This window comes from Phoenix dactylifera, chromosome 12 (genome assembly GCF_051530095.1).
Source record: "Phoenix dactylifera cultivar Ajwa chromosome 12, Ajwa_hap1_PhDact_Kaust_v1.1, whole genome shotgun sequence".
Taxonomy (NCBI): Eukaryota; Viridiplantae; Streptophyta; class Magnoliopsida; order Arecales; family Arecaceae; genus Phoenix; species Phoenix dactylifera.
Window position 1 is genome coordinate 29,196,725 of NC_143201.1, and position 24,346 is coordinate 29,221,070.

Consider the following 24,346-nt stretch of genomic DNA (forward strand, 5'->3'; position numbering starts at 1 on the left):
GGGTATCCATGTAAAAAACCCTATTTATAATATTTATTGTTATTGCAGTTACATTCTCGCAGTTACTATTATAATTACTATTGTTATTAGAATAATATAATTAGTTCTGCAGTGAGGGATTTATCTATAATCTGCAATTTTTAGTATTCTTAAAGACTAAATTAGGAATAGAAATTGGAGATAGATAGAATTGTTAGAGGTGCAGGAGAAATGAGTTTATGGAGACAAATAAAAAGGAATATGGGGCAAGATAAAATTGGATGTAGAATTTGGACATTGAAGAGGGGATTGAATTTAGTTAGATATATATTTTTATCCATATTAATGATCATTATATAATAAAATTATGTTTATGAATGGCTAAATTTGATAGTTTGGAAAAACATCGATATTTTTAATATCATAATAATAACAATAATAATACTATTTTTATAATAGTTATTATTATTTTTGTTATTATTATTATTTAAGCATTGCTTTGATATTATTTTTATAATTATTACTATTGTTTCGATTATTATTGTAATTTAGACGTTGCTTTTGTTCTATCTTGTGTTTAAGCTATTTTATAGCATTTAGGAACTAAGCCAATGAGCCTGCCATAGTAACTAGTTCAATCAAGCCCATTATTTTTTGGTTAGGTTTTTTAATACAGTAAACAACTATCAACAAAAACATCTCAGTCTGGTGCCACCTTTACACCCTTCACCAAAACATTTCTCTTCCATATTTTTCCTCTCATTTTAATATCTTTGTTTCTCCTCCACAATCTCGAGCCTGACATTGTTACAAAAGCCACTTGATCTCAATAATAAATGAATGCATGGGTCAAATATCCACAACAACTTTCCTAAATCTTTCAAAAAGAATATGAAGGCTTGACCCTACTCTATACTTTATTTTAGGTTTAATTTTACCTTTGCCTTTGTCTTATAATATTTTTGTAAGGTGCCATCCATCATGTACTCTAGACTCGTTTTTTTTTTTTAAAAAAAAAAAGGAAACGAGTAAAGGTAGGGTCTTAATCTGATTTTCTTTTATCAACTAATAAAACTGAATTATATGCCTCTCTATTTATATTAGTGAGCCCTGATTTTGCACAATTTGGAATGGATTTCTTTTATAGTTAAAAGATGTTATAGCTTTCCGAAATAGACATGATCGATGGAAATCATCGTGCAAAAAATTAAAACCCCACGGGAGCTAAATCTTATATGTTACATCAATTTTGTCTTCAATCGCTTCACCTAATTTTTTTCTAGATCGGAAGATATGCTCAGTTAAAACTTTTTCTGAAAAGTAAATTTTATTTTAACATACTCGTTTTGAGGTACAAACAATAGAAGTTGATTTTGCTCGTTCTACTGTATCCTTAAGAAAGGGCGCCAAGTCATGAAGTTCAAAAAGTTATCCGACTCCAAGAACACTTCAATTGGATGTTATAACGGTAAATTATAGCCTCCAACAATTTGGCGTGTGATTCAGCGGCGGATCTTGCCCCTAAAACTTGTTCAGTCATCCTCGTAGTGAAAAAAAGATTCCATATCGAGTCTCATGATAGATAGAGTTGGGCACTGGGCCGGGCCGTGCGAGTTGGGCACTGGGCCGGGCCGGCACGGCCCGGCACGAAGCGAGCCGTGCCTGGCACGGCTCGATAGCTACAGTGCCGGGCCGTGCCTGGCACGGCCCATTTAAGGGGGTCGTGCTGGGTCACAGGTTATTGGCCCACGGGCCGAGCCCGGCACGGCCCGCTTCGGGCCTGGGCCGGCACGGCCCGCTCTAGGCCCGCGGGCCTGGCACGGTCCGGGCCTGGGCCCGGCCCGGCCCGATAAAAATTAATGCTTCATAAATTTTTTTAATAAATTAATAAATATTGAAAACTAAGGATTTATGAATATAAAGCCACCGGAATGGTGGGGGGTTTGGCATAGACCCCTACCAGTTTATCAATTTAAATCAAAATAGTACATGAAGGGAGGTTTGGACCTTGGTCTGACCTCCAGAATACAATAAGAAAGGGCCGAGGTTTGGACCTTGGTCTGACCTCCAGAATACAATAAAAATGTACAATTATAAAAAATTAAGAAATCTTGTTAATCATCAGTGATTCAGTGAATCAGTATTCACTCTTCAATCTTCAGTAGTGTTTGTATCATCATCATCAGAGGATGTTGTATTATGTCCACCTTTATCTTAAAGTCTTGCCTCAGCATCCAACCAATCTTTGAAGCAGAGAAGCATCTCCACCGTTTCGCCCGTCATCCTACTTCTCTTTTCGTCAAGAACACGCCGACCTGCACTAAAAGCGGATTCCGATGCTACCGTGGACATCGACACAGCTAAAATATCGCGTGCAATTGCAGACATAACAGGATATTGATTTCTAACACTCTTCCACCAAGATAATACATCTAGATTCTCTATTTGATTTTCATCATATGCAGACTGAAGATCATTTCGTAAATAAAATTCTAGTTCACTACTTAAAGATGAAGAAGATGAAGATAAACTTGCAGCATGTGTGTGTCTTCTCTGTGCAATGAATGAAAAAATAGATGACGAACGAGAACTACTAGAAGAAGAAATAGAGGTTTGTATTTGTGTTCTAGATCCACGAATTTTTTCATTATATATAGCATAAATATCATAAAGAAGTTGTTTTACCTCATTTTTAGCAGGTTCAGGATCTTTAATCATATTTTCACAGTATGCATCAAGTAAAATTAGCACGCCATTTAATTTAACTCTAGGATCAAATACAGCAGCTAAGTTATGCATAGGACATATCTTGTCCCAATACTCATTCCATTTAGATTCCATTAGGTCAATAATAGGCATTAAAACATCATCATATCTATGTTCTGAAAATTTTTGACTAATTATATATGCTTGTTGTAAAAATGAACATGAAGTTGGATAATAAATACCAGAAAGAACATTGGTAGCATTATAAAAACTAAGCAAAAAATCTTCCAAAATTTTTCCTTTATTCCAATCAGTTTTAGTCAATGTAAAGCCTAATCCACGATCATTAATATATGCACTTAATAAGTTTTTATATGGGTATGCATCATGTATCATGCTATATGTTGAGTTCCAACGAGTAATTACATCAAGTTTAAATTTTTTTAAATGTTTACCATGATTTATACATAGTTCCTTAAATTCTTGAAGCATGAATAAAAGAAACTGCATTTCTAATTTTACCAATCACATCTTGAATCATACCCATGCCAGCTTGAACAGAAAGATTTAAGATATGACATGCACATCTAATATGCAATAAATTTCCATCTAACATGGGATGCAATGAGTCTTTTAATAATGCAACAGCAGAATTATTATTAGATGCATTATCAAAAGTAATAGACATAATTTTATCATTAATATTATATGAACATGCAGTTTGATAAATGATATTTGAAATTTGTTGCCCAGAATGTGGAAAATCAAAAGCACGAAAAGCAAGAATACGTTTATTTAATTGCCAATCATTATCAATATAATGAGCAGTAATGGCAATAAAACAATTACTACCTACAGATGCTTACCAAATATCAGAAGTTAATAGAATTTTTACATTTAAAGTAGAAAGTGTTTCAATTAAACTTTGTTTCATTGCTAAAAAGTTAGTCATAGCTACTCTTCTAAATGTACGCCTACTAGTTCTTTTGTAAGCAGGTTGTAGGTTTAATTGAACATATTCTTCAAAATTAAAAGATTCACATAAACTAAAAGGTAATTCATCCTTAACTATCCATTTTACAAGTGCTTTTCTTTGATTTTCATGATTATATGCAAAATTACCTACAAGTAATCCCCCTTGTATATTAAGGGTACTTTGAGTTTGAGCATGAGAATCATGCATCCTATGACTCTCTTGATGTCTTTTTAAATGCCCTGTTCCCCCACTACTACTACAACTATAAAGTTTGGCACATTTTTTACATTTAGCTTTCCAGACTCCATCAACCATAACTATCAAATTCATTCCATACAGCACTAGTCCTCTTACGAGAAGAGGTTTGATCTTCACTCGGTTCACTAGTTCTAGAGGAACTAGGAACATGGCGTTGGGGATTAGTTTCTTCTCCCTCAGAAACAGGAGGAATGCCAAACTGACTTTCCTCAAAAGATGATATATCTAAATTGATGAATTCAAAAAATAAAAACTAACCACAAGGAGGATTGGAGGAATTGAGTAGAGGGTCGGAGGGCAGAGGCAGAGCCAAGATTCTGAGCTTCCTCTTGTGCTCTCAACAGGAGTGACCTTCTCTTCTCAACAGGAACCTCCTCTTGTGTAGCACTTGAACACTTGCTAAATGCAAACTAAAAATTAAATTGCTAGAAGAGCACTTTAGAAGAGAGAAATAATAGTAGTAGAGAAGGAGAGAATAGTTGGTTTGGTGTGGTGAGAATGAGGGAGGAAAGGGCTATTTATAGAAGCCCAAATTTTTTTCCCAAAATACCCCTCAATTCAGCCGTTATTGGACTGTTGGGAGGGGTAAAAATGTCATTTTCCCAAAATAGCCGTTGGAAACGGCTATTTTCCTCCTCCCTCTCCAGACGGGCCGTGCCTGGCACGGCCCGTTTGCGCCCGTTACGGGCCGTGCCCGGCACGGCCCGTGGCGTGCCGTGCCCGGCCCGGCCCGCCAATAGACGGGCCTGGGGCCGGGCCGGGCTTCCTTTTGCGCCCGAGACGGGCCGTGCCGGCACGGCCCGCTTCATAAGCGGGCCGGGCCAGGCACGGCCCGTTTAGACCTTGGGCCCGCTGGGCCTGGGCCGGGCCGGCCCGGCACGGCCCGATGCCCAACTCTAATGATAGATCATAATTAATTCAATATATATTGGATTGTTAATTATTGAGCTGGGTCAAACAAACTTTGCATGTGCACTCAAATGAGCCCATAAGACGATTTGCCTTCCTAGTCTACTTTGGTCAAGCAAAGGCCGGAAGTGGGCCGGGTTTGGGGTCGGGTCACATTATTGCTGAAACTAGGCCTGGAAATATTATTGGCTTGTCCCTAGAAAAGCCCGAAAACGAATTGGGAGATCGGGCCTGAGGCCGGCCCGGACCACGAATTTGTCCAACTTGAACCAAGTTCCAACAAACCGACCCAAGATCGAACCTAGTGGATCACGAGGTCGACGAGCGGCGCCACCAAAGCGGTGGGTGACATGGAAGGAAAGGAGAGGGGGTTACGACCGAGGTGGGACATGAGAGTGGAATAAGGGGTCAGGGTTAGGGGGTAGACCAGGGTTGATAGGGCCCTGAATCAGCCTTCCGGCAGATGTCATTATCTGGGATCTAAATCTAAGCTTAAGCTGAACCCAAACTCTTTTCGGCCGAGCTAAAAATCCATCTTGAAGGTGGCCTGACCCAAATAATCTTGGGCTGTCTCGAGCCCATCTAGCCTCATTTAATACAGATTGGATGGCCTTTTATGCGGTGGATCACTATCGTGAATTTTTTTAAGTAAACCAAGTAGATGTTCCTTATTTTCTTCGTCAACTTTTTTTTTTCTTGACTTTACTGGCTGTACTCATGTACGTGTGAGATAAAAAAAAAAAAGAAAAAAAGAAAAAAAAGAGGCTAAATGAAAATTAAAAGTCGTCAACAGCTAAATTGGGTAAAGTACACATAAAAGATAAAATAAGTGCATATATATATATATATATATATATATATATATATATATATATGTATGTATGTATGTATGTATAAAAAAGGCAATATAAGACAAGGTCCACCACATTCTGACCCTTTCGTGTCATGGACATGGGCTCAGCCCCAAGTCAAAAAAAATAATAAAATAAAATAAAATAAAAAATTTGTACCGAAAAATAAACACCGAAGATCTTGTGCATCAACTCAAACAGCAATTGGGCACTGCATGACGACGTGTAAGGTCAAGATTGGAAACTACAACTCGGTTCCTGCACCGACTTCATGGTCCTCGTTCGACAAACACAGAAGGCAGTTTGTTGTTAGATATAACCTAGAAGAACTGTTCCACGTACTTGAGATCCTTAATCTAGTGGAGTAGGTGAACAAATGGACGGCTGAGATTGATTGGTGGAAATGCGGACGAACTTGAATCCACAGTTCCGCGAGTTATCTTAATGGAACTATTATCTAATTTCTATCAAGATTATAGTATTATTTTCTCTCCCTTTTATTTTAATTTGGTGGCTTCTCTGTGAGGAGGCCGGAAAGGCATTCGATTTCCTGCGTAGCCGACTCCGCCTATTTTTTTTTTTTTTGAAAAAAAAGAAAGAAAAGAATGGAGGAATGAGCAAAGGCGAATCTGGATCGAGTCGTCTCTGCCCCACTCTTCTTTTCTTTTCCCTTCAGCCCTCACCCGAACCCTAATTCGCCGCCGATCGCTGTAGTTCCGGGCCTCCGGTTTCTAGACCGCGACGTTCCAGCGGATTCCCGGTTGATCTCGATCGGCTGATCGGTTCCCGTCGCAGATCGGGCGGAGGAGAGGGGGGCGCGATGCCGTCGCACTTGGCGGATCTGGACCGGCAGATCGAGCACCTGAGGGAATGCAAGTTCTTGCCGGAGGCGGAAGTGAAGGCCCTCTGCGAGCAGGCGAGAGAGATCCTGATGGAGGAGTGGAACGTCCAGCCTGTGAAGTGCCCTGTCACGGTGTGCGGGGACATCCACGGCCAGTTCCACGATCTCATCGAGCTGTTCCGGATCGGAGGAGAGGCGCCCGACACCAATTACCTCTTTATGGGGGACTACGTAGGTCAGTTATTTGCTCGAGGGAAAGGAGCGGCTCCCTTGTTTTCCTTAGGTTTCTTGGCTTGAAATTTTAGTTTTAGGGTTCGGAGATTCGTATTTGTTGAAAATATGACTGTTATGTTTCCTAACGAATTCATGTCATATATATCTTTTTTTAAGGGGAGCTGATTCCTGTTTTGTCTTTATTTTATTTATCTTTCCGTTGAAAAGCAACAGATATTTTCCCCCTTAATAGGATTTATCTCTTGGTCCTGCTATATATATTGCTCTATTTTTTTTTTTTTGCCTACTAATAAACTGTAGAAAGTATTGCTGTTGTACGTTGGATTTTTTGATTGTTAAAAAAACCGTAGTTTTAGAAAAAAAATTGGCTAAATTATGATTGCAGTAGGAGAGATAGCTTCTTGAAATCATTGTTTTTAGAGTGGCAGTAGTCCACCATCCCTGATATGGCTGCATCGTCCTGTTTTGAAGCTGTTCAAGGACGAAGGGGCCCTATTGTGCCAAATCTGTAGAAATTACACTATAACTGCAATCCTATTTGTTGAGAAAATAGCAGTCACCATATTATTGAATAAGATGACCAAACCTGGAGAAAGATTGGCTGAATGGCTGCTGAAAATTCTTATGACGTTTTGCAAAGAAGTTTCTGCATGTACATGGCCGAATTCAAACCTAGAACAGCTTGTCTTTAAGTTGAATTATTCAGGGCATGTTCTTCGGGAACTTCTTTTCCTTTCTGTGATGCGTGCTGTGATTTTTGTTAAACCATCGAGAAAATAACAAAGACAAGGTTCTTTTAGGGCAAGCTTGCTTGCTGGAGGATTTCACCTACTTCCCAACTTTGGGGTTCTTATTGGCCTCTATATACATATGCTACATTACTTCTTTTAGCATGCTAATTGAACTTCCCATTAATTGTACATTAAAAAGCAGATATGCTTTTAAAAAACCCCAACTGAAAGGTCTTAACACCCTGAGTTAAGATCTGCTTTCAGTGTTTTTTTATCATTAATTGAGAAGCTAAATTTACTGTGTTGTGCTAGTAGTCTTACTGTTGCACAGTAAACTTCCTAAGGCAGATGACAAATGCTTGTGCTCAATCGGCTATGGTGTTAACTATCTGTGCAGGCATTCCTATTTGCGAATGCCTCTGGATTTTTCTTTTCCAGTACAAAGTGACCGGCATGTTCCTTTATTCTGTTTGCATTAAATTTTTGGTACACATCAGTACCACTAGGGTTCATTATGTCCTTCGGACATTATTGTTTCTATTTTAACATCATCCTTGCTTAATACTAGTTATTTACTTTCTCATGCAGATCGTGGTTATTATTCAGTGGAGACTGTTACACTTTTAGTGGCCCTGAAAGTTCGTTATAGAGATAGAATTACAATTTTGAGAGGAAATCATGAAAGTCGGCAAATTACTCAAGTGTGAGTTGTTACTATTTGCAGTTCATATAACCATAAGTTTTTTTATTCCATAAAACTATATATGGCAGGAACTTGGCACTGATTCGAACAGGGTTGGTTTAGGTGGAAAGCGTAGTATGTTCTTTAAAATATGATGATGTCGATCCTAGCTGCCTTTATAGCTTGTTGGTTTGCTAAGTTTACTTACAGCATGGGTAACTGCTGTCTCTGGCATATCATTGAAGTTCCAGGAGAATTAATGATAGAAAAATCAATAACAATTACTCTTCATTTGGTTGGTAGGGCCATAAGATGGACTTAGAGAAGGTTTCTGATCACTAGGCTGCTTCAGCAGGGTGGCTTGGGAAACAATGAAATGACAGTTACCAAACCTATTATTTTATAAAGGGTGTTATTAGTGGGATAAAGACTTATTGTAGTGATGAGGTAATCTTGTCGGACTTCATTCATGTTTGGATATGCAATTGACTGCAATGGGACCTGATTTCTTTTCTCAAAACAGGTAATGATGATCCGATATAAATAAGTTTCAGGATGCCACTGTCTCTCTAGTATAAACTGACACCCCTTGTTTTGATTTTTAGCCACATGACTTTTCATCAGATTTAACTACATAACTTTTGATCTGTGCTTTAACTAAAATCCATATTACGCTACAAGGGACCTACCTTTTTGGAATCTCCAGTGTTATGCTTTGTCCCTTAATTTTGGAATTAATTAATCATCTTCTTTGATGATCTTTTCAATTTTCTTGATATGAAATAAATACAGTATGATGAAGATGAATTTATCATTGCGAATATCTAGAGCACTTTTTCTTTCTTTCTTTCCTTTTTTTTTTTGCTTGTGTGCTGTTTTGACCTTCTTCTTGATGTTAGTATAGGAATTTATGCAGTTTTATGAATCGTTGATATGCGCCCAAGGTCCTTTTTTGTTCCACACATACCTTTGTCACAAAGATGCAGAGCTGCCTACTGCATTATTGTCCACAAAAAGTGTTTTTGAACAAATCTCTGTGACCATGTAATTCATGATATCTGCTAGCATATGGCATTTCAAAAGAAGATTTGGTGCTTCTTTTGTGCTTATTTGTTTAGAGATTTTTCCATAAAAGAGAACTCCATATGCTTTGCAGTATTGACCTGAAAAAACCATTATGCATTAGAGACTTTGCTTTTTCTTTCCCCAGGATTTCATCATGGTTTTGTGAATTCTGCTTGATGGTAATTTCTCAAGCCAATAAATACTTCATATTATTTCTCCCATCCGATGCAAGCAAGCTTAATGTGTTCCCCTGTGATATTGAGACATGAAGAAGGCAGTAAAATTAAAGGCACATTTCTGCTAGATGCCACTAGCTACTAATGACATAAGTTCTGTTTTCCTGCAGTTCTTGAAGCTTCTATTAAAAATCTTAAGAGGTTCATCTGAACTGTAATTCTTCTGTGATATAGCTCTGTGATCATATATTTCGTCTGCGTGTTGATGAACTAGTAAATGGAGTCCTTCCCACTTCTTGTCAGTTATAAACAATGTTCCCATTAGAGAAATATGTGACTGGCATTTGACCCCAGTTGTTCTCAGAATAGGAAAATCTGATCAGCAATAATCGCTCAGTCACTTCTAATAATTATGATTTTCTATCCACTAATGTTCTGGCTTTTGTTACAGGTATGGTTTCTATGATGAATGTTTGAGAAAATATGGCAATGCAAATGTGTGGAAATATTTCACTGACCTGTTTGACTATCTGCCACTTACAGCCCTTATTGAGAATCAGGTGCAGATTTTGGATTTGTGCAAGATTTTTAACTATACCTCAATCTATGATTTATGCCTGACAACCGCTTACAATTATTTTTTAGATATTCTGTTTGCATGGTGGTCTCTCCCCTTCTCTGGATACACTAGATAACATTCGTTCTCTTGATCGTATACAGGAGGTATGCATTTCTTTTTTTTCCCCTTAATTGTTGCATCTATTAACTTAGTACTCAAAATATCTTCCGACCAATGATGATATGGGCAGAGTAGGAGGCCCTTAGGTTAGATCTTGGGTGAAGGGGTGGGTTGAGGCAATTTGGCCAAAGGTGAGAAGCTCCCTGGCCAGTTTGGTGGGAGGTGTAGGTTGAGTTAGTGGGGGTGGAGGAAAGGTGGGAGAAGAGGTTCACTGAAGTGGGTAAGGTAAGGTAGGGAGAATTTGATGGAGAGAACCAGTTAAGCAGGTTGGCAATGGTTGAATGGGTGAGTGTAACTTGGCCAAGTTTGGACTCTTGGAGGGGGTTCTATCACTAATTTGTTTCTCAATCTGATTTTTTATGATTAACAGGTCCACATTGATCAGCCATATTCTGACTATCATCATTTAATGTATTATTTGCATTTAGTTTTTACATTTCCAATCAGACAGTGAATAATTATTGCAGTAACAGTCAGATTTAAGATTTATCCACTGCGGCTAAAATGACTAGAACAGTCTAGTATCCAAACTTTTGCAAATTCTATTTCTCTAACATTTTGATTTTTCTACAAGAAAGGGTTAATGCATTTTAATTATGGTTCTACATGTGGGATTCAGGTGTAGTGTTCTCAATAATATTAATTGATCAGATGTTAGTAGACAAGCAAAACAACCTAATGACAGATTCTTAACAAATAAAGGCTCATTGTGATGCAGTGGGTATCAGAAACCCCTTTTTTTGTACAGTGGTCAAATCAGGAATGTCGGTAATTCTCATGCTTTATTTTAGTAAACATCAAGAAGGCAACAATCTGTGTAAGGAGTAAAATGAAGATTAACCGTGTGGTTGATGACAATGAACAAATGAGGCCTCCCTGCTTTCTAATGATATCCTTCCATCCATTTAGGTGAGCGGTTTGGGTACTGGGATGTTGGTGTTTTCATTTAGTTTTTTTTTTTTTTTCATTTAACAGTTAATTGCTGAAGAAACTTGTTCAGTATTCATTTTTCTGTTGCGGCATCATATATTTATTCCATAAAAGTTTTGACTGAATGTTATGTCTTGTTTTCATGTCATATTATGCAGTTTTATTGTCTAAAAAGTTGAACGATAATTTTATGTCGTAGTCATGGGTTTGTACATTTATTTTATACTATCCTTTTACTCCATGATTTCATATATTGTTTGTTATACTTGGTTTGTTAATACATACAATAGTCAATTACCAATTCAAATGCTATTATATTTGATCTTTAGGTTTGCAGCAAGGTTGGAGGAACTGATATTGGACCCCATACCGGTTTTCCGGTGGGATGGCTCAGTACGGACCTACGCCATGCCGTGCTGGGCCCGTACCGACACAGCGGAACAGACGGGGGAGAGGGATAACTAGAGAGGAAGAGAGAGAGAGAGAGAGAGAGAGAGAGAGAGAGAGTGGGGGAGCGTCGCCGGCGGAGGGCCGACGCCGGGGAAGAAGCCCTGCTTAAGTGGCCCTTCTTTCCCAGCGCCAGCCCCCTCGCGGCCTCCACTGGCGTCTTCTCCCTCTCCCTCTCCCTCCCTCCCCCGCTTGCTCTTTCCTTCTTCTTCTCTAGCTCCGAGAACGCGTCCGGAACACCGGTACGGTTTGAAACGGGGTTCGGTCGGTTTTGCCGATGTTGGTTTGCTATGATGCCATATTTAGAAGTCAATATTACAAGTACTATTATTACATTATCCTCTTTCATCTCAGTTAGATATTCTTTTTCTTATTTTTTGTAGTTTAGCTTGACAAAGATTTAGTATCGTGCTCTTTGAGAAATCTATATAGCCTTGAATCATTTTTAGCTTGAAACTGTTTGAAAACAGCAGCATCTGTGCATCTGTGGTAGAAACATTATATGGTGGATCTAGTTCAAAGCTCTCCTGGGATCAGAAATGCAATCATTTTTTGATTGGCTTATGCTCAATCTCATATGGATGCCTCCTTTTGTAGAAGCTGGGTTAGTTGGGTGGGTTATACCAAGCTTTAGACTCATGTTTCCACGAGTTATGTTGCCACCTTTCGCAACCTGAATTACCTGATCGAACTGATCATAAGTATCGGTGGCACCAGATCTAGATGAGCATGTACATATGAACTAGTTAATAATAACAGGATGCTTCCTGGTGACTGTTATTATGAAATCTGAATTCCTGACCTGGGTGATTTTGGAAATGCTGATGATCAAGCTGATTTCTTAAGAAATAGATAATTCCAAACCCTAGTGACCATATATTCACATTTGGATCTGATTTTTATTCTTGATGATTCTAGGCTAGGTATTTAATCTGAATATCTAACCTGTTTTTTTTTGGAACATGCTGCACCTGGATGCCACCTGATTGGTTTAAACTGTTTTAGCATTTGGTAGGGACTCTCCTAGGTTGACATAGACTGATCTGTTTCTACAAGGTAGATCCTTTTTTTCCCCCAGCCTTATGCCACAGACTCTAAGAGTTAGTAATCTCGACAGAAAGTTTGCTTACTTAATCTTCTCCCTACCAGAAGGGAGAAACAATTTTTGGTTAAATTGTGACCCATGCTTGCTGGCTGATTTTGTGACTGTAAGTCATGGTGGAGTTGGTTTCTTCAGTAGATGTCCCTAAAAGTAATACTTGATGTGAATATGTCGAATCACAGCTCTGTGGCTTGTAATGTTGGTACTATTCTTTCCATGCTTGAGGCTGAACATGCTTGGTTTGAAATCTACATGCTTTATGTTAAAGAATCTAGTGGAATCCAGTGCCTTCTACAATCGGCATCTGACTTTGGTAATATAAATGTTTCATTGCCTCTAGGTTCCACATGAAGGACCCATGTGTGATCTTTTGTGGTCTGATCCGGATGACCGATGTGGGTGGGGTATATCCCCAAGGGGAGCAGGGTACACATTTGGACAGGACATTGCGCAACAGTTTAATCACACAAATGGTCTTGGCCTTGTTGCCAGAGCACATCAACTTGTCATGGAAGGTTACAACTGGTGTCAGGTTGGTCGACTGGAACTATGGACCATTTCATTTTTTTGCTGTTACTCTTTTGTGCTTAGAATACTTTGCTACATCATAATGAAAGTTTGTGGCTATAATTAAGTTCCATTACAGCATGACTGAGGATTGCAGTTCCCTTTCCTGGAGTTCTGTCTGATTTTTTATTTTAATCTGTGCGGTAATCTAGAAGTGGCTTTCCAAAAGTTGGAAAAGACCGCTGTCTGATTTGTTACCATGACCTGTCTAGATCGTGGGCGAATGTGGTGAAAGCTTTTGCTTAATAGTTACGGACATGCATTATGGTTCGGCATAAACCACTGACCATTTTCAAAGCTTTGGCGACATCTAAGTGCATTCAAATTTTCTTTTATTTTCTTAAACTTTCTTTATTTAACATAAGTAATCAAATGATTTTTCACATTATCTATTGTGGCTCTATATATTGCAGGACAGAAATGTTGTTACAGTATTCAGTGCACCAAATTATTGTTACCGTTGTGGTAACATGGCAGCTATAATGGAGATTGGGGAGAACATGGAACAGAACTTCCTCCAATTTGATCCAGCGCCAAGGCAGATTGAGCCAGAGACTACTCGCAGGACTCCTGACTATTTTTTATAATCTCCACAACCCTGTCACCTGCTGGGAATAGTGCTTGTTCTCTGCTGTGTTTGTTCTGTAGATGTATCCTAGAAAACTGGAGTTTTGGTAAGCGGGAAGATCATCTACATCATTCTTTTGTTTGGAGTTTTCCCTGCTGCTTCTGTGTGCGATGTTACGTTAGATTAAAAGGACTCTCAAGAGGCTTTTTTCTGCGAATCGCCTTATTATTCTTCAAGCAAGGAAGCAGCAATAACAAACACCCGTTCCATCTAAATGAAGTTTTTTTTCCAGTGAAGTTCATGTTTTTATTTTTTTCATCACAGGGTGATTTGGATGACTGGAACTCTCCAAACCATAAAAGTTCCAAGTTGCTTCGAGGCGGTGAATGGCCTAGGCATGGCTTAGGTCTTTCCTGACCCAGACAGCAGGTCAATGACCTGGTTGTGAAAGGAGGGTTCATGCAGTCTATTAATTATAGTATTTTAAAAATGATCAGACTATACATATGGGTCTACTATTTGATCTTGCAATAAATGTCTTGACTTTGTAGCACAAAGATGTATGTGGCTATACTTCTGGTCAGATCCAGTCAGGTTTGAATCGAACGATAGTGGGTCTTACATTAATAATCCGAGCCATTAGATATAATTTTTTATCTTTAAATTCCATATAAAAAATTATATAATTCAAGGATCTATGTAGCAAATGGTTAAAAAATTGGTTAAGTGATATGAAACAACAAAACAATATCTATTTTTTATTTACTTGATGCATAAGGTAAAAACTTTCAAATCACATAATTTTTGATTTATAAATATTTTAGAGATGCAGATTATATTTGATGGTTTGAATCATTGATGCAGATCTTCATCATTTGATCTAGATATGACTGTATCTAAGTGGAAATTTATTGAGGTATGGCATATATGTGTTTATATCAGCAAGCTCATCTTCTGGGGCTCCATTCCATATTGGAGGTTGTATTATTATAAGATTTTGAAAACTGATGCAAGAGGGTGCATCCATCTTTTTTTTTTTTTTTAACCAAGAAAACGATACACAGCACAACTGTATTCCATATCAGTAATCAGTATATTAATTGACACTGATCTTTCGGTGATAACATTTTAATGGTTTTTCAAATATTGCATTATGTTAGGGTTTTCTATTGTCCAAGTTATATTCTGACTACACTGGATATACAGGGACCCTGAAAATACTAACCAGGTTTATCATGTGGCCTTAAATAGGAATATTTGGCTCTAAGGATCCATCACATTGGTGGGTAGGGGGCCTAGGGATGAGACAAGGCAGCGGTAATGACACAGTTCCATTCCAGCCACCGTAATTATTGAGTGAACTCATGATACAATTCCATTCCGGAAAAAGAAAAGGAGGAAAAAAAAAGCTAATCATTCAATATCCGCCAATGTGCTGTAATCAGTGGCCAGGCAAGAGCTGCTCCCACCTACAGATCTTTATCTGATACCTTGTGCAGGACATTTGAAGACATATAAGGGGATACACATTCATGTACCTGAGAAGATTTTGGTTACAGCATGTAAGGAATTAAATAATTACGTATGGTTCATATTAAAAATATCCATAAATACATGATTCTTTGCTGCAAATAACGTCGTATCAAAATGTAGCATGCAATTGTATGTACATCATGTAACATGAAGTTTATGTGCATAGGAGCTATCAAATTATGCAAAAAATAAATGGATTCAGGCTAGACACCAAAATTTGAGAGGGCTGACCACTCTTTTGTTCCTTTAAGTCTAGTCATTTTTTCCAGTGGTTTGCATGCTAAGTTCGACAATCACTTTTCTGTTAAACAGTTAAAAGAAAAAACAAAAAAAAATTGATGCTCTATAGTCCGCTACTGTCCAAAACCGCGCTCAAACAGAAAGTCTTCCTAGGTCCCACATAGACTATAATATTTGGGCAATTCATTTGAATGTAAAAATTCGAGAGAGTTGGTGGAACAATGATATAAATGTTTCATAGTTCGGCTGGCTAAACGGATAGAAAAGTAAGTTTTGCACTTCAATTTAGTTTTTGCTGGCCTATAAACCGCATGATACAAGCAAAAAAACTTTTTTTTTCTTTTCCCAACAATTCTTGAAATGCAATACAACAAAATAACAAATTATAATAAATGTAGGCTTTAATAGAAATTTTTTTTTGCATATTAAAAATTGAGCTTAAATGATGGCCAAGCATAAACTCCCATCATTAGCATTCAAAATTGATACCAACCCCATATGGTTTGCTTTTTTTTTTTTTCTAACTATTTTCAAAATGCAATATAATAATATAAAAAATTATAATAAATAGAAGACTTCAACAACCAAGTTTCAATTGTGCATCAAGCAATCAACTTTAATGATGTTGGAACCCATTAATATTAGCATTATTAAAATGTCACATTATGTAATGAACTTCAATGATGGCCATCACATTAATAATAGCATTAATATGATAGATGGAGAGCTCTATACAAGCAGTGATTAAGCAGAAACTCCTATTATTAATACTGACACCATTGATGCCGACATCTAGTAAATGGAGAACTCTGCACAAGCTAAGCCTTCATGTAAAACTCCCATCATTAATATCAATGTTACTAACATCAGTTCAACGTGATGTTCAAACTACAATTTCTCTTTTTTTCGAGTTATTCTTGAAATGTAATATAATAATATAATAAATTATAATAAAATTAGATGGTTTTAACAACCAAAATTCTATTACACATTAAGCAACAAACCTTAATGATGGGTGAATACATTAATACCAATGTCATCAATATATACTGCATATTAAGTAATGGACTTTAATGATTACCAGTACATTATATTAGCATCATTAATACTGGCATCCATGTGGTGAATGGAGAGCTCCCTACAAAATGAATCTCTATTATATATATATATATATACAATATATTGCCTTTGCAGCTCCAAAGTGTTATTTTCAGTGATGTGAAAATGGAGAATCCACCATAGTCTACTTTTCTGATCAAAACTATATATAACGCAAATAGGGCCTATCTTATTGATAAAGTAACTTTAAGCTATTAAGTGAACTTTTATTTGTATTCAGTCTAATCATTTAGTGCTTCTTAGAATAATACAGATTTTTTAGCCTAAATGTCTACCTATGGACACCTAACAGCTCATTGCCTCGACCATGGCATATAGGTCTAAATGGTCAAGGAATGTATGACCCTTAATCACCGAGGTAGTAGCACGGTTGGAACGGGCTTAAGATCCCACTGAAGTGGCCCAGGTTCGAAACGCACGGACATCGATTAAATGCAGAGACCGAATATTCCCATCTGATTTGTCCGATGGAGTTGCCATCTGGTCTGCCGATACTTAGGTAGTGTTGGTGTGATGTACTTATACGTGAAAGAGGATACTAATAGAATTCTTTTGCAAGTAGATAAGATATGAGTAAAATTTATTTGTCCGTATCAAACATTTTTGGCCAATTTTAGTTGCTAAGTGGATGAGATCTTACTGATCACCCTCATCTTTCCCTTTTTTTTTTTTTTTTTTTTCCGGCACAAAAGAAAAAAAAAAAAAAAGCGTGACCCTTCATCTCAACATGCTTTAATGTCACAATCGTTTCGATGAATGTGTCCACCGTATCAGAGAACTGCTCCACTGAGCAGGCGGCGGTGCTGGGATGCTTCATATGCGACAATTTCATAGAAACCCTAAAGACTGCATCCCAGGCGCACCTTTGATGTCCTCTGGATATCTTAGTCAACATCAGAACAATTTTAGTGGAAAACGTAAACATATGTCATCGAAGATCTTCTAATAAGATTTGAAGATAGGACAATTCATACCCATGAATAGAGAAAACATTTGAAAATTCTAGTGCAGTCACGTCACCAAACTCCATGATTGGTACGTGCAAATCCTCCTTTTCTTGACCAGATTCGGTTACATTGAAGCCCAAGTTACAAAGAACTATGATCTAAAGGACATCTTCCAAAACATAGCACCATAAGTTGCTTCAAGTTCTAGTAACATCAAACAACGATAGGAAGGCAATCCCTTCTTGCTACAAGCTACTTGTCCCTAAATTTTTGAATTTGCTGCCATTGTTCAAAAAAGCTTAGCCTTCTAACCACGTCAAAGTTCCCACTATCAAAAATTTGCTTGGGAGTTCACCTGGGCATGGTGCGAGATATGTGATCTTCTTCCTGTCACAGATCCAAAGATGGTCAATGCTGATTAAAAGGTAATTTACATGCATATCAAGTAGTCAATGATACCTTTGGATATCTATGTCTGTGACATAGACAAACCCTGCGACATTGCTGCAGTAAATTACAAAGAAAAGTTAGCCAATATAAGCTGAAGTAAAGCTCATAAAAGAAGAAAGAAAATAACGGACTCTACCATGTCGCCACCAACACAGACATAAAATAGTATAACCATCGCGCACCTCCCCAAAGCAACTCATAAGTTAATTTCAAAAATTTTGCAGATCCAGGAAAGTTAATTATAAAGTAGCTCAAGGTATGAAAAACCTGCTCCGAACCAGCAAATCGCAGCCCATGCCCATGCTCACTAGATTTTTCTGGTATCCAGATAGATGGCATTCTCTTGAATTATCAGCCTAAAACTTTACTTGGGCGCACAGAGAAGCCAGTAGAGGTGTAGAGGAAGAGTAGACTCCCCACTTAGCATATTGTTTCCAACTAACCAATGCCAAGGATTATATCGATATAATTGAGAAGTGGGCTTTTAGTTCATGCTTATTGAAGTTTATGACTATTTGAAAGTTCACATAGTTGGTAACTTTTTTCATGTAAAAGCCTGGTATCTAGGTTCCTTATTTCAAACTGTAGACGGTATCTCAGATGCACGCACACCCCTTTTGGGTCCCCAGATCCAGTAAGGCCTGGCACTATAAGCCATGCAAACCAAGAGAGCAGTGTGACAGATAATTGTTGATATGAATCAGCAACCGAAAATATTTACCTGGAGATGATTTGATCAGGTTCCTTTGCATATGAAACAGCCAGAACTAGATGGAGTAAGTCACGGCTTATGTTAACAGCAACTAGCCGAGTAGGGTCTGCCACAGGCTCTGCACCTATAGGCAGTGCTGATCGGGGCGCCTGCGGACCACCACCAATACGGTAGACAGAAATATCACTGAAATTCACAATATTTGAATGCGGAGACATATCGTTGGCAAGCCCATAAAAATACTCCTGCAAAGAAACCCATTTAGAATTCATACATGAGATCTTCTATAGAAATGGGAATTTAAGTGCTGAAACATTATAAAGTTTCCAGGAATAACTGAAATTGGATAAGCAGATAAGACAGATCATTATAATGTTCCTCACTAGTCACCAACACACAAAAAAGTTTATCGCTCTAGTTATAATACAAACACCTCCAAAACCAAAATTAAGTGTAACATGAACAACCTAAACTAACATCAAGACCAAGACCAACCTATTTTCCACCCAATGTATGCTTTCTGGACCAACATAACATAATGGCTCCAAGATGGATTGAAACAACATTATTGATAAGATTTATGACATCAACATTTGTCAGCTGTTTCAATCAAGCTACAAAGTTTAGAACATATTTTGTTGGGCTCTTGACCATTAATAATTAATGAATGGGTACCAAACTCTTTGTCAAGGCAACACCTGGTAAGGTAGGGGCGCAACAAAAAAATCTGCAAGGACATTAGGCAGGTCAGCAGACCTGTCTTGATGATTTACACTTTAAATTCACTCTTATTGAGATGAACCTTCCAAGGTTCCTCCATACTTGGAAAATATGGATAAAAAAAAGGATAAAGACAACGTCTAATGTAAAGAGTTTATCAATCTTTAAGAAACATATCGAAAAGAAAATGTTTGAGAAACCAAGTGGATTAGGAAGTAAGGCAAAATTGAACATTAGCCCAAATCCAGTACGTTCATGAGCCATTGTTATAGCATGAATAGATGTGTTAGACAACAGATATCCTAGTTTATATCACATTGTAATTTACAAATAAATTAAAAGAAAATTAGACTTATAAAAGAAATCAGGAATAACATGAGCAGGGTAGGAATCGTCTGAAAAGGTTGATAAAATAGCATACTGTGATTAGTAACTCATCAACTTTTTTTTTTTTTGAAAAAATGTTGAAGAATCCAGCAGCATTCATTAAGGGAATAATTCATCAACAAGTAATCTTACTTTTCAGAGATAGTGCACCATACGACAAGAATTTCGATACTTGAACCCTAATTTTTCTCACCAAAAAGAGGAACCCTGATAGTGTGTAAACAATTACTAGCTTATGATGTAACAAACTTTAAATGCATACCTTGTTTCCCTTACCATATCATGTCAAGAATACAATGTATCTTAATATGTAAAAGCCAGCCTACTTATACAAAATGTAAGTGTGATCGGTTGTATTTCCACGAATACAAGCATATCGACACATATCATGTTAGCCTAGCCTATTGATGTAGATAACATGTAAGAGAGGCAAACAAGCATATATTTCATATAGCTTTTTGAGTACATTAAAAAATATAAAGAAATGCCAAGGTATATTATTATGCAAAATGTAAGCGTGATTGGTTATATTTCCATGAATACAAGCATATCGACACATTTATCATGTTAGCCTAGCATATTGATGTAGATAACATGTAAGAGAGGCAAACAAGCATATATTTCATATAGCTTTTTGAGTACATTAAAAAATATAAAGAAATACCAAGGTATATTATTACAACAATGATGTCTCTCAAGCTGCAACTTACCCTGATTCTAAAGCTTCTCGCCTTTTGGCGGACCTTTGTATTCCTCAGGACAACACCTCCTGACTTATGTAGTTTCACAACATCAACGTTAGGCTTGCTCTTTAGTACCTCTTTCAGCATGCTGCAAAGTTTCTCCTGGACAAGATGCATCAAGAAAATGAACAAAGGCATCTGAAGAAGAACTTTAGCAGAAAATGCACTCTTAAGTCAGTCAGCCAGAACTTTCTAAAATTCAAAACATTAAAGCATTTCAAATGCTGGGACAAGGGGTAGGTTATCCTACCATCCTTCCAAAAAGTGCTACTTTCACTGGAGTAAAGACAGCCTGGTCAACATCAACCCTCCATTCCAGTCTAATTTCTTCTCTCTCTTCTCTTTTCCCTCTTTTTCAGTTAACCTCACCCATTCCCGACCAGGCAGCAATTTTTCCTAAACCCAGGGATACGAAAATCTTGAGAGATGCTGAGGGCTAAGAATATCTATGTGGGGGCTTTCTATCCCACTACCAAACACAGCCTAAAGAGATTGTGATTGATGCATGTGTAAATTTGCTCTATAATTCAGAATGCAGGACTTTCCTACGCCAACATGTGCACATTTGTAGCTGGTGCATTTCAGGCATTCACATGATGTTTGCAAACAATACTTTTAGTTTTATGCTCCAACCTGAACTCCTGCTAGAACAGAGACAAGTTTGACAAACAAAAAATAGGTTTTATTAAGATAAAGATTTAATAAATCTCGACCACGGCAAACAGAAGATGGAATTCTTGTGAACATAAATCATATAGTTATGTTATTTAGCTCAACCTTCGAGCAAAAGTCAGAATCAGAACAAAATCCAAAAGCGGCAAAGGGAACAATGCCCTTCCGGTCAGAAGTTATCCATGCATATTGAAGCTTCTCAAGTACAACGTCGAGTTAATTTTGATACAAAGAAAATTACCTGTCCCAAGACCAGAACCACATCAGCACTGAAAGTTTCAATTGCATGTAGAAGCAACTGCAGATCAAAACTAAACAGATGAATGAATATGTTGCAGCTTAATTTATAGTAAAATATTACCGTGATAGTGAGAAAACTCATGATACAAATTCCAAAAAGAATACCTCATATCCAAGACCTTCTACCCATCCCATGGTGTTGATCACCATGCCTGCAGCTCTAGATTCAGCATTTCCAGAAAACTGTCTCTCCAGAGTTCGTGCTAGCTCCTTCACAAGCACTTTGTACAGCTCAGCATTGACACTGTTGAGCAACATATTCACAAATTGTATGATTATAGAAGTGCAGGCAAATAGGCTAGAATTAGGACACAAAGTGGCATCAACTAAAAAGGCTGATCTATCATAAAATATTGATTAATAAGCTAGTAATGAAGAAAGAGAGCCTACGTTGGAGTAGTGTGCCCATAAAAATACACAAGTGGCATTTCCAGAGGAATTCCTTCCACTGCATCTATAGGCATCTCAATTGGAGTAGCAGCAATACATCCAGGAATTGTTATAGACCCCTGACCAATATCCAAATCCACAAATGTAGGTTTCCAACCCTGTTTACAAGCCCAGCTAAGAAGCATCCTGCACAAGCTACTCTTTCCAGAATCTGTAGGTCCAACAACAATCACTCGAGGACCCTGAAATAATAAGAAAGTAAATGCTTGAACTTCAAATGAAAAGTTTATTAGAGAGCTAAAAAAAGGAAAATGATTAAGGACTACAAACTTCACAAGAACTAAAATAAATCCGTATGAGTAATTATTATACATGAACATACATAATCTTTTAACATGTTTCAGTAACATCTAGGTACGGTAGCCAATCTCACTCAAGGACTTCAACTACAATATGGATCTGAAACAAGCTATTGCATCCTATATGCTGCCCCCTAACTTGGCATCCTACCGATGTATGTCACTAGTCTGAGCCATTCAAATTGATGAATTCACAAACTTACAGTTTCCTTTTCCATGTATCTTTTAACAAGAGATAGCATATATACCTAACCTAATAATTAAATGAACTTTTCTATTTCCTCATACACATTCTTTATATTCTCTCCCTGTCATTGCTCTGCTATATTTCGTTACTCTTCATTGCAATAACCACTCTTTGCCAAAATCACTTACAAGTTGCCTATATTTCTTAACCTGCTAAACTAATATTAAATCCCATATGTGCGAGACTTGTTATGACGACAATCAAACCCCATACGCTATATGTTCATCATTCTACATGAATATTCGGTATCGTTCAAAGGTGGAGTTTTCCGCAGGCAGAGTTTCCCTGCAAACAACCACAGCTGCGAATGTGGTCATTGCTTAAGTCACAGCCAACACCATCATTTGCAAAAATTGAAAGAAACTGAGCAACCATAAATAGCTTAATACCTGGGAAGAATCTTTGTCGCTGCCTTGGGATGTTTTAGCACGAACCCTTCGTCCATCAAGAATAGCATGGACATTCACATAACTCACCATAGGCGTCTAAAAAAATTCATCACAACGTAAAAATTTGGCTAATAAATAACCAGACATCCAAGAAAACAGAAATCTCTCCAGACCTAAATGCCATGAGCCCATGAGTTAATTTACCTCATCTGCAACGTACTCAACTTCGCTAACTCCATCCAATTCGATGGTCGCACCATTCCATGTGAAAATCTAAAGCGAGGGTTTTCAAGTTCTTGGAGTCAACAGTAGATTAACGAGAGAAGTACGAGAAAATAGGGGAGAGGGGAAGGGTAAGGGAAGGAACTCACGGCGAGCTTTTGGCGAGGGGGGATGGAGACCCAATTCTCCGGTGGAAGCTCGGTGCCGAAGATCTCGGCGGTGCCGTAGAGGAGGCGGACGCGGAGCGGAGTATCGGGGCCTACTTCCACCCTGAGCTCGCTCTCCTTCGCCAGATTGAACTGCCGGCCGGAGCCCGGAGCAGAAGCCGGGCCAGAGGCCATGTCCGTCCTCCCACTCGGTGCGAAACCTAGAGCACCCAAAAAGCGAGTATGGCGAACAGGACGGTGGGAGACTCGTCGTACAGGCCTGCGAAGAGCCCGCAGTCTAGAAACGGAGTCGCGCCCGTTCGAGCTCTTTTTGGGCTGCAAATACGAAACGTTGGGCCACGCTAATTCGGAGAAGCCCAGCAGCGCTTCCTCCGAAACCCTAGTTCCAATGCCTTGGGGCAAGAGAAAAGGATCGGTAGGGAGAGAATTCTGGGAAAGGCCAAAGGATAGGAGAATTCCCATTACTTTGTGTAATTCTACATTAGATTGTGCGATTCTCCACACAAACTAATGGCTAAATACTATCCCATTTGCTTTTTTTAATCTGAAACTATGTTGAGGGCCAAATGACTCCAAAAGTTTATGTTGGTTGTTGTTGCTCGTAGTGATGGGTATGCACCATGCAGGAATCAAATAATTTCAAAAATTTAAGCTGATTACTGTTGCTAGTGGCGATGCAGGAATCAAATTATATTTGGATGGTTGGGCTAAAAATTTTATAAAATTCATGGATTGGTTCAGTACAATCAGCAAAATCACATAATTACAAGCTAGGCTGGAAAATTTAATTACACAGGCACATCCATTGCATGATAGAACCTTTAAGTTTGTTTTTTTTTTATTTGATTTACAAAGATGGTAGAAGGTCGGCTTGTGTTGGGTTCGTTGAAAGAACTTGTTCGATAACCAATGAGTTGGTCTTGGAAATCTATCTGCGATTTAGACCATTTATAACAAACCTAAAACCAATAATATCATGCTAGCTTGG

The 24,346-nt window shown here is 38.0% G+C and overlaps 2 protein-coding genes across 3 annotated transcripts; one reads left to right on the forward strand and one right to left on the reverse strand.

Annotated features, from left to right (window-relative positions):
- Positions 1-6,128: 6,128 nt before the first annotated feature.
- On the forward strand, positions 6,129-14,318 carry LOC103709608 (serine/threonine-protein phosphatase PP2A-1 catalytic subunit-like). Of its 2 annotated transcripts, XM_008795050.5 has the most exons (6): positions 6,129-6,755; positions 8,074-8,188; positions 9,860-9,968; positions 10,054-10,131; positions 12,967-13,158; positions 13,607-14,318. In XM_008795050.5, the coding sequence occupies exons 1-6, from the start codon at positions 6,500-6,502 to the stop codon at positions 13,778-13,780; spliced, it is 924 nt and encodes a 307-aa protein (XP_008793272.1). In that variant the 5' UTR covers positions 6,129-6,499; the 3' UTR covers positions 13,781-14,318. The 2 variants fall into 2 exon arrangements, with proteins under 2 accessions (XP_008793272.1, XP_038986368.1); XM_039130440.3 differs by lacking the exon at positions 8,074-8,188 and having other exon boundaries at positions 6,175-6,755.
- A 3,327-nt stretch (positions 14,319-17,645) lies between these two features.
- LOC103709610 (protein CLP1 homolog) lies at positions 17,646-23,843 on the reverse strand. Its single transcript, XM_008795052.6, has 10 exons — positions 23,341-23,843; positions 23,174-23,242; positions 22,970-23,065; positions 21,975-22,216; positions 21,690-21,828; positions 21,526-21,582; positions 20,580-20,714; positions 18,772-19,007; positions 18,060-18,104; positions 17,646-17,987 (listed from the first exon to the last, which is right to left on the reverse strand). The coding sequence occupies exons 1-10, from the start codon at positions 23,818-23,820 to the stop codon at positions 17,900-17,902; spliced, it is 1,587 nt and encodes a 528-aa protein (XP_008793274.4). The 5' UTR covers positions 23,821-23,843; the 3' UTR covers positions 17,646-17,899.
- Positions 23,844-24,346: the final 503 nt, after the last annotated feature.

Excerpts from the sequence above, each read along its gene's own strand:
- LOC103709608 (XM_008795050.5), top strand. The coding sequence starts at position 6,500 with ATGCCGTCGCACTTGGCGGATCTGGACCGGCAGATCGAGCACCTGAGG. Across the intron at positions 8,189-9,859 it reads AGTCGGCAAATTACTCAAGT|GTATGGTTTCTATGATGAAT; the intron begins GTGAGTTGTTAC and ends CTTTTGTTACAG. Across the intron at positions 9,969-10,053 it reads CAGCCCTTATTGAGAATCAG|ATATTCTGTTTGCATGGTGG; the intron begins GTGCAGATTTTG and ends ATTATTTTTTAG.
- LOC103709610 (XM_008795052.6), bottom strand. The coding sequence starts at position 23,820 with ATGGGAATTCTCCTATCCTTTGGCCTTTCCCAGAATTCTCTCCCTACC. Across the intron at positions 21,583-21,689 it reads TAGAAGGTCTTGGATATGAG|TTGCTTCTACATGCAATTGA; the intron begins GTATTCTTTTTG and ends TTTGATCTGCAG. Across the intron at positions 18,105-18,771 it reads CCTGATCAAATCATCTCCAG|CAATGTCGCAGGGTTTGTCT; the intron begins GTAAATATTTTC and ends AATTTACTGCAG.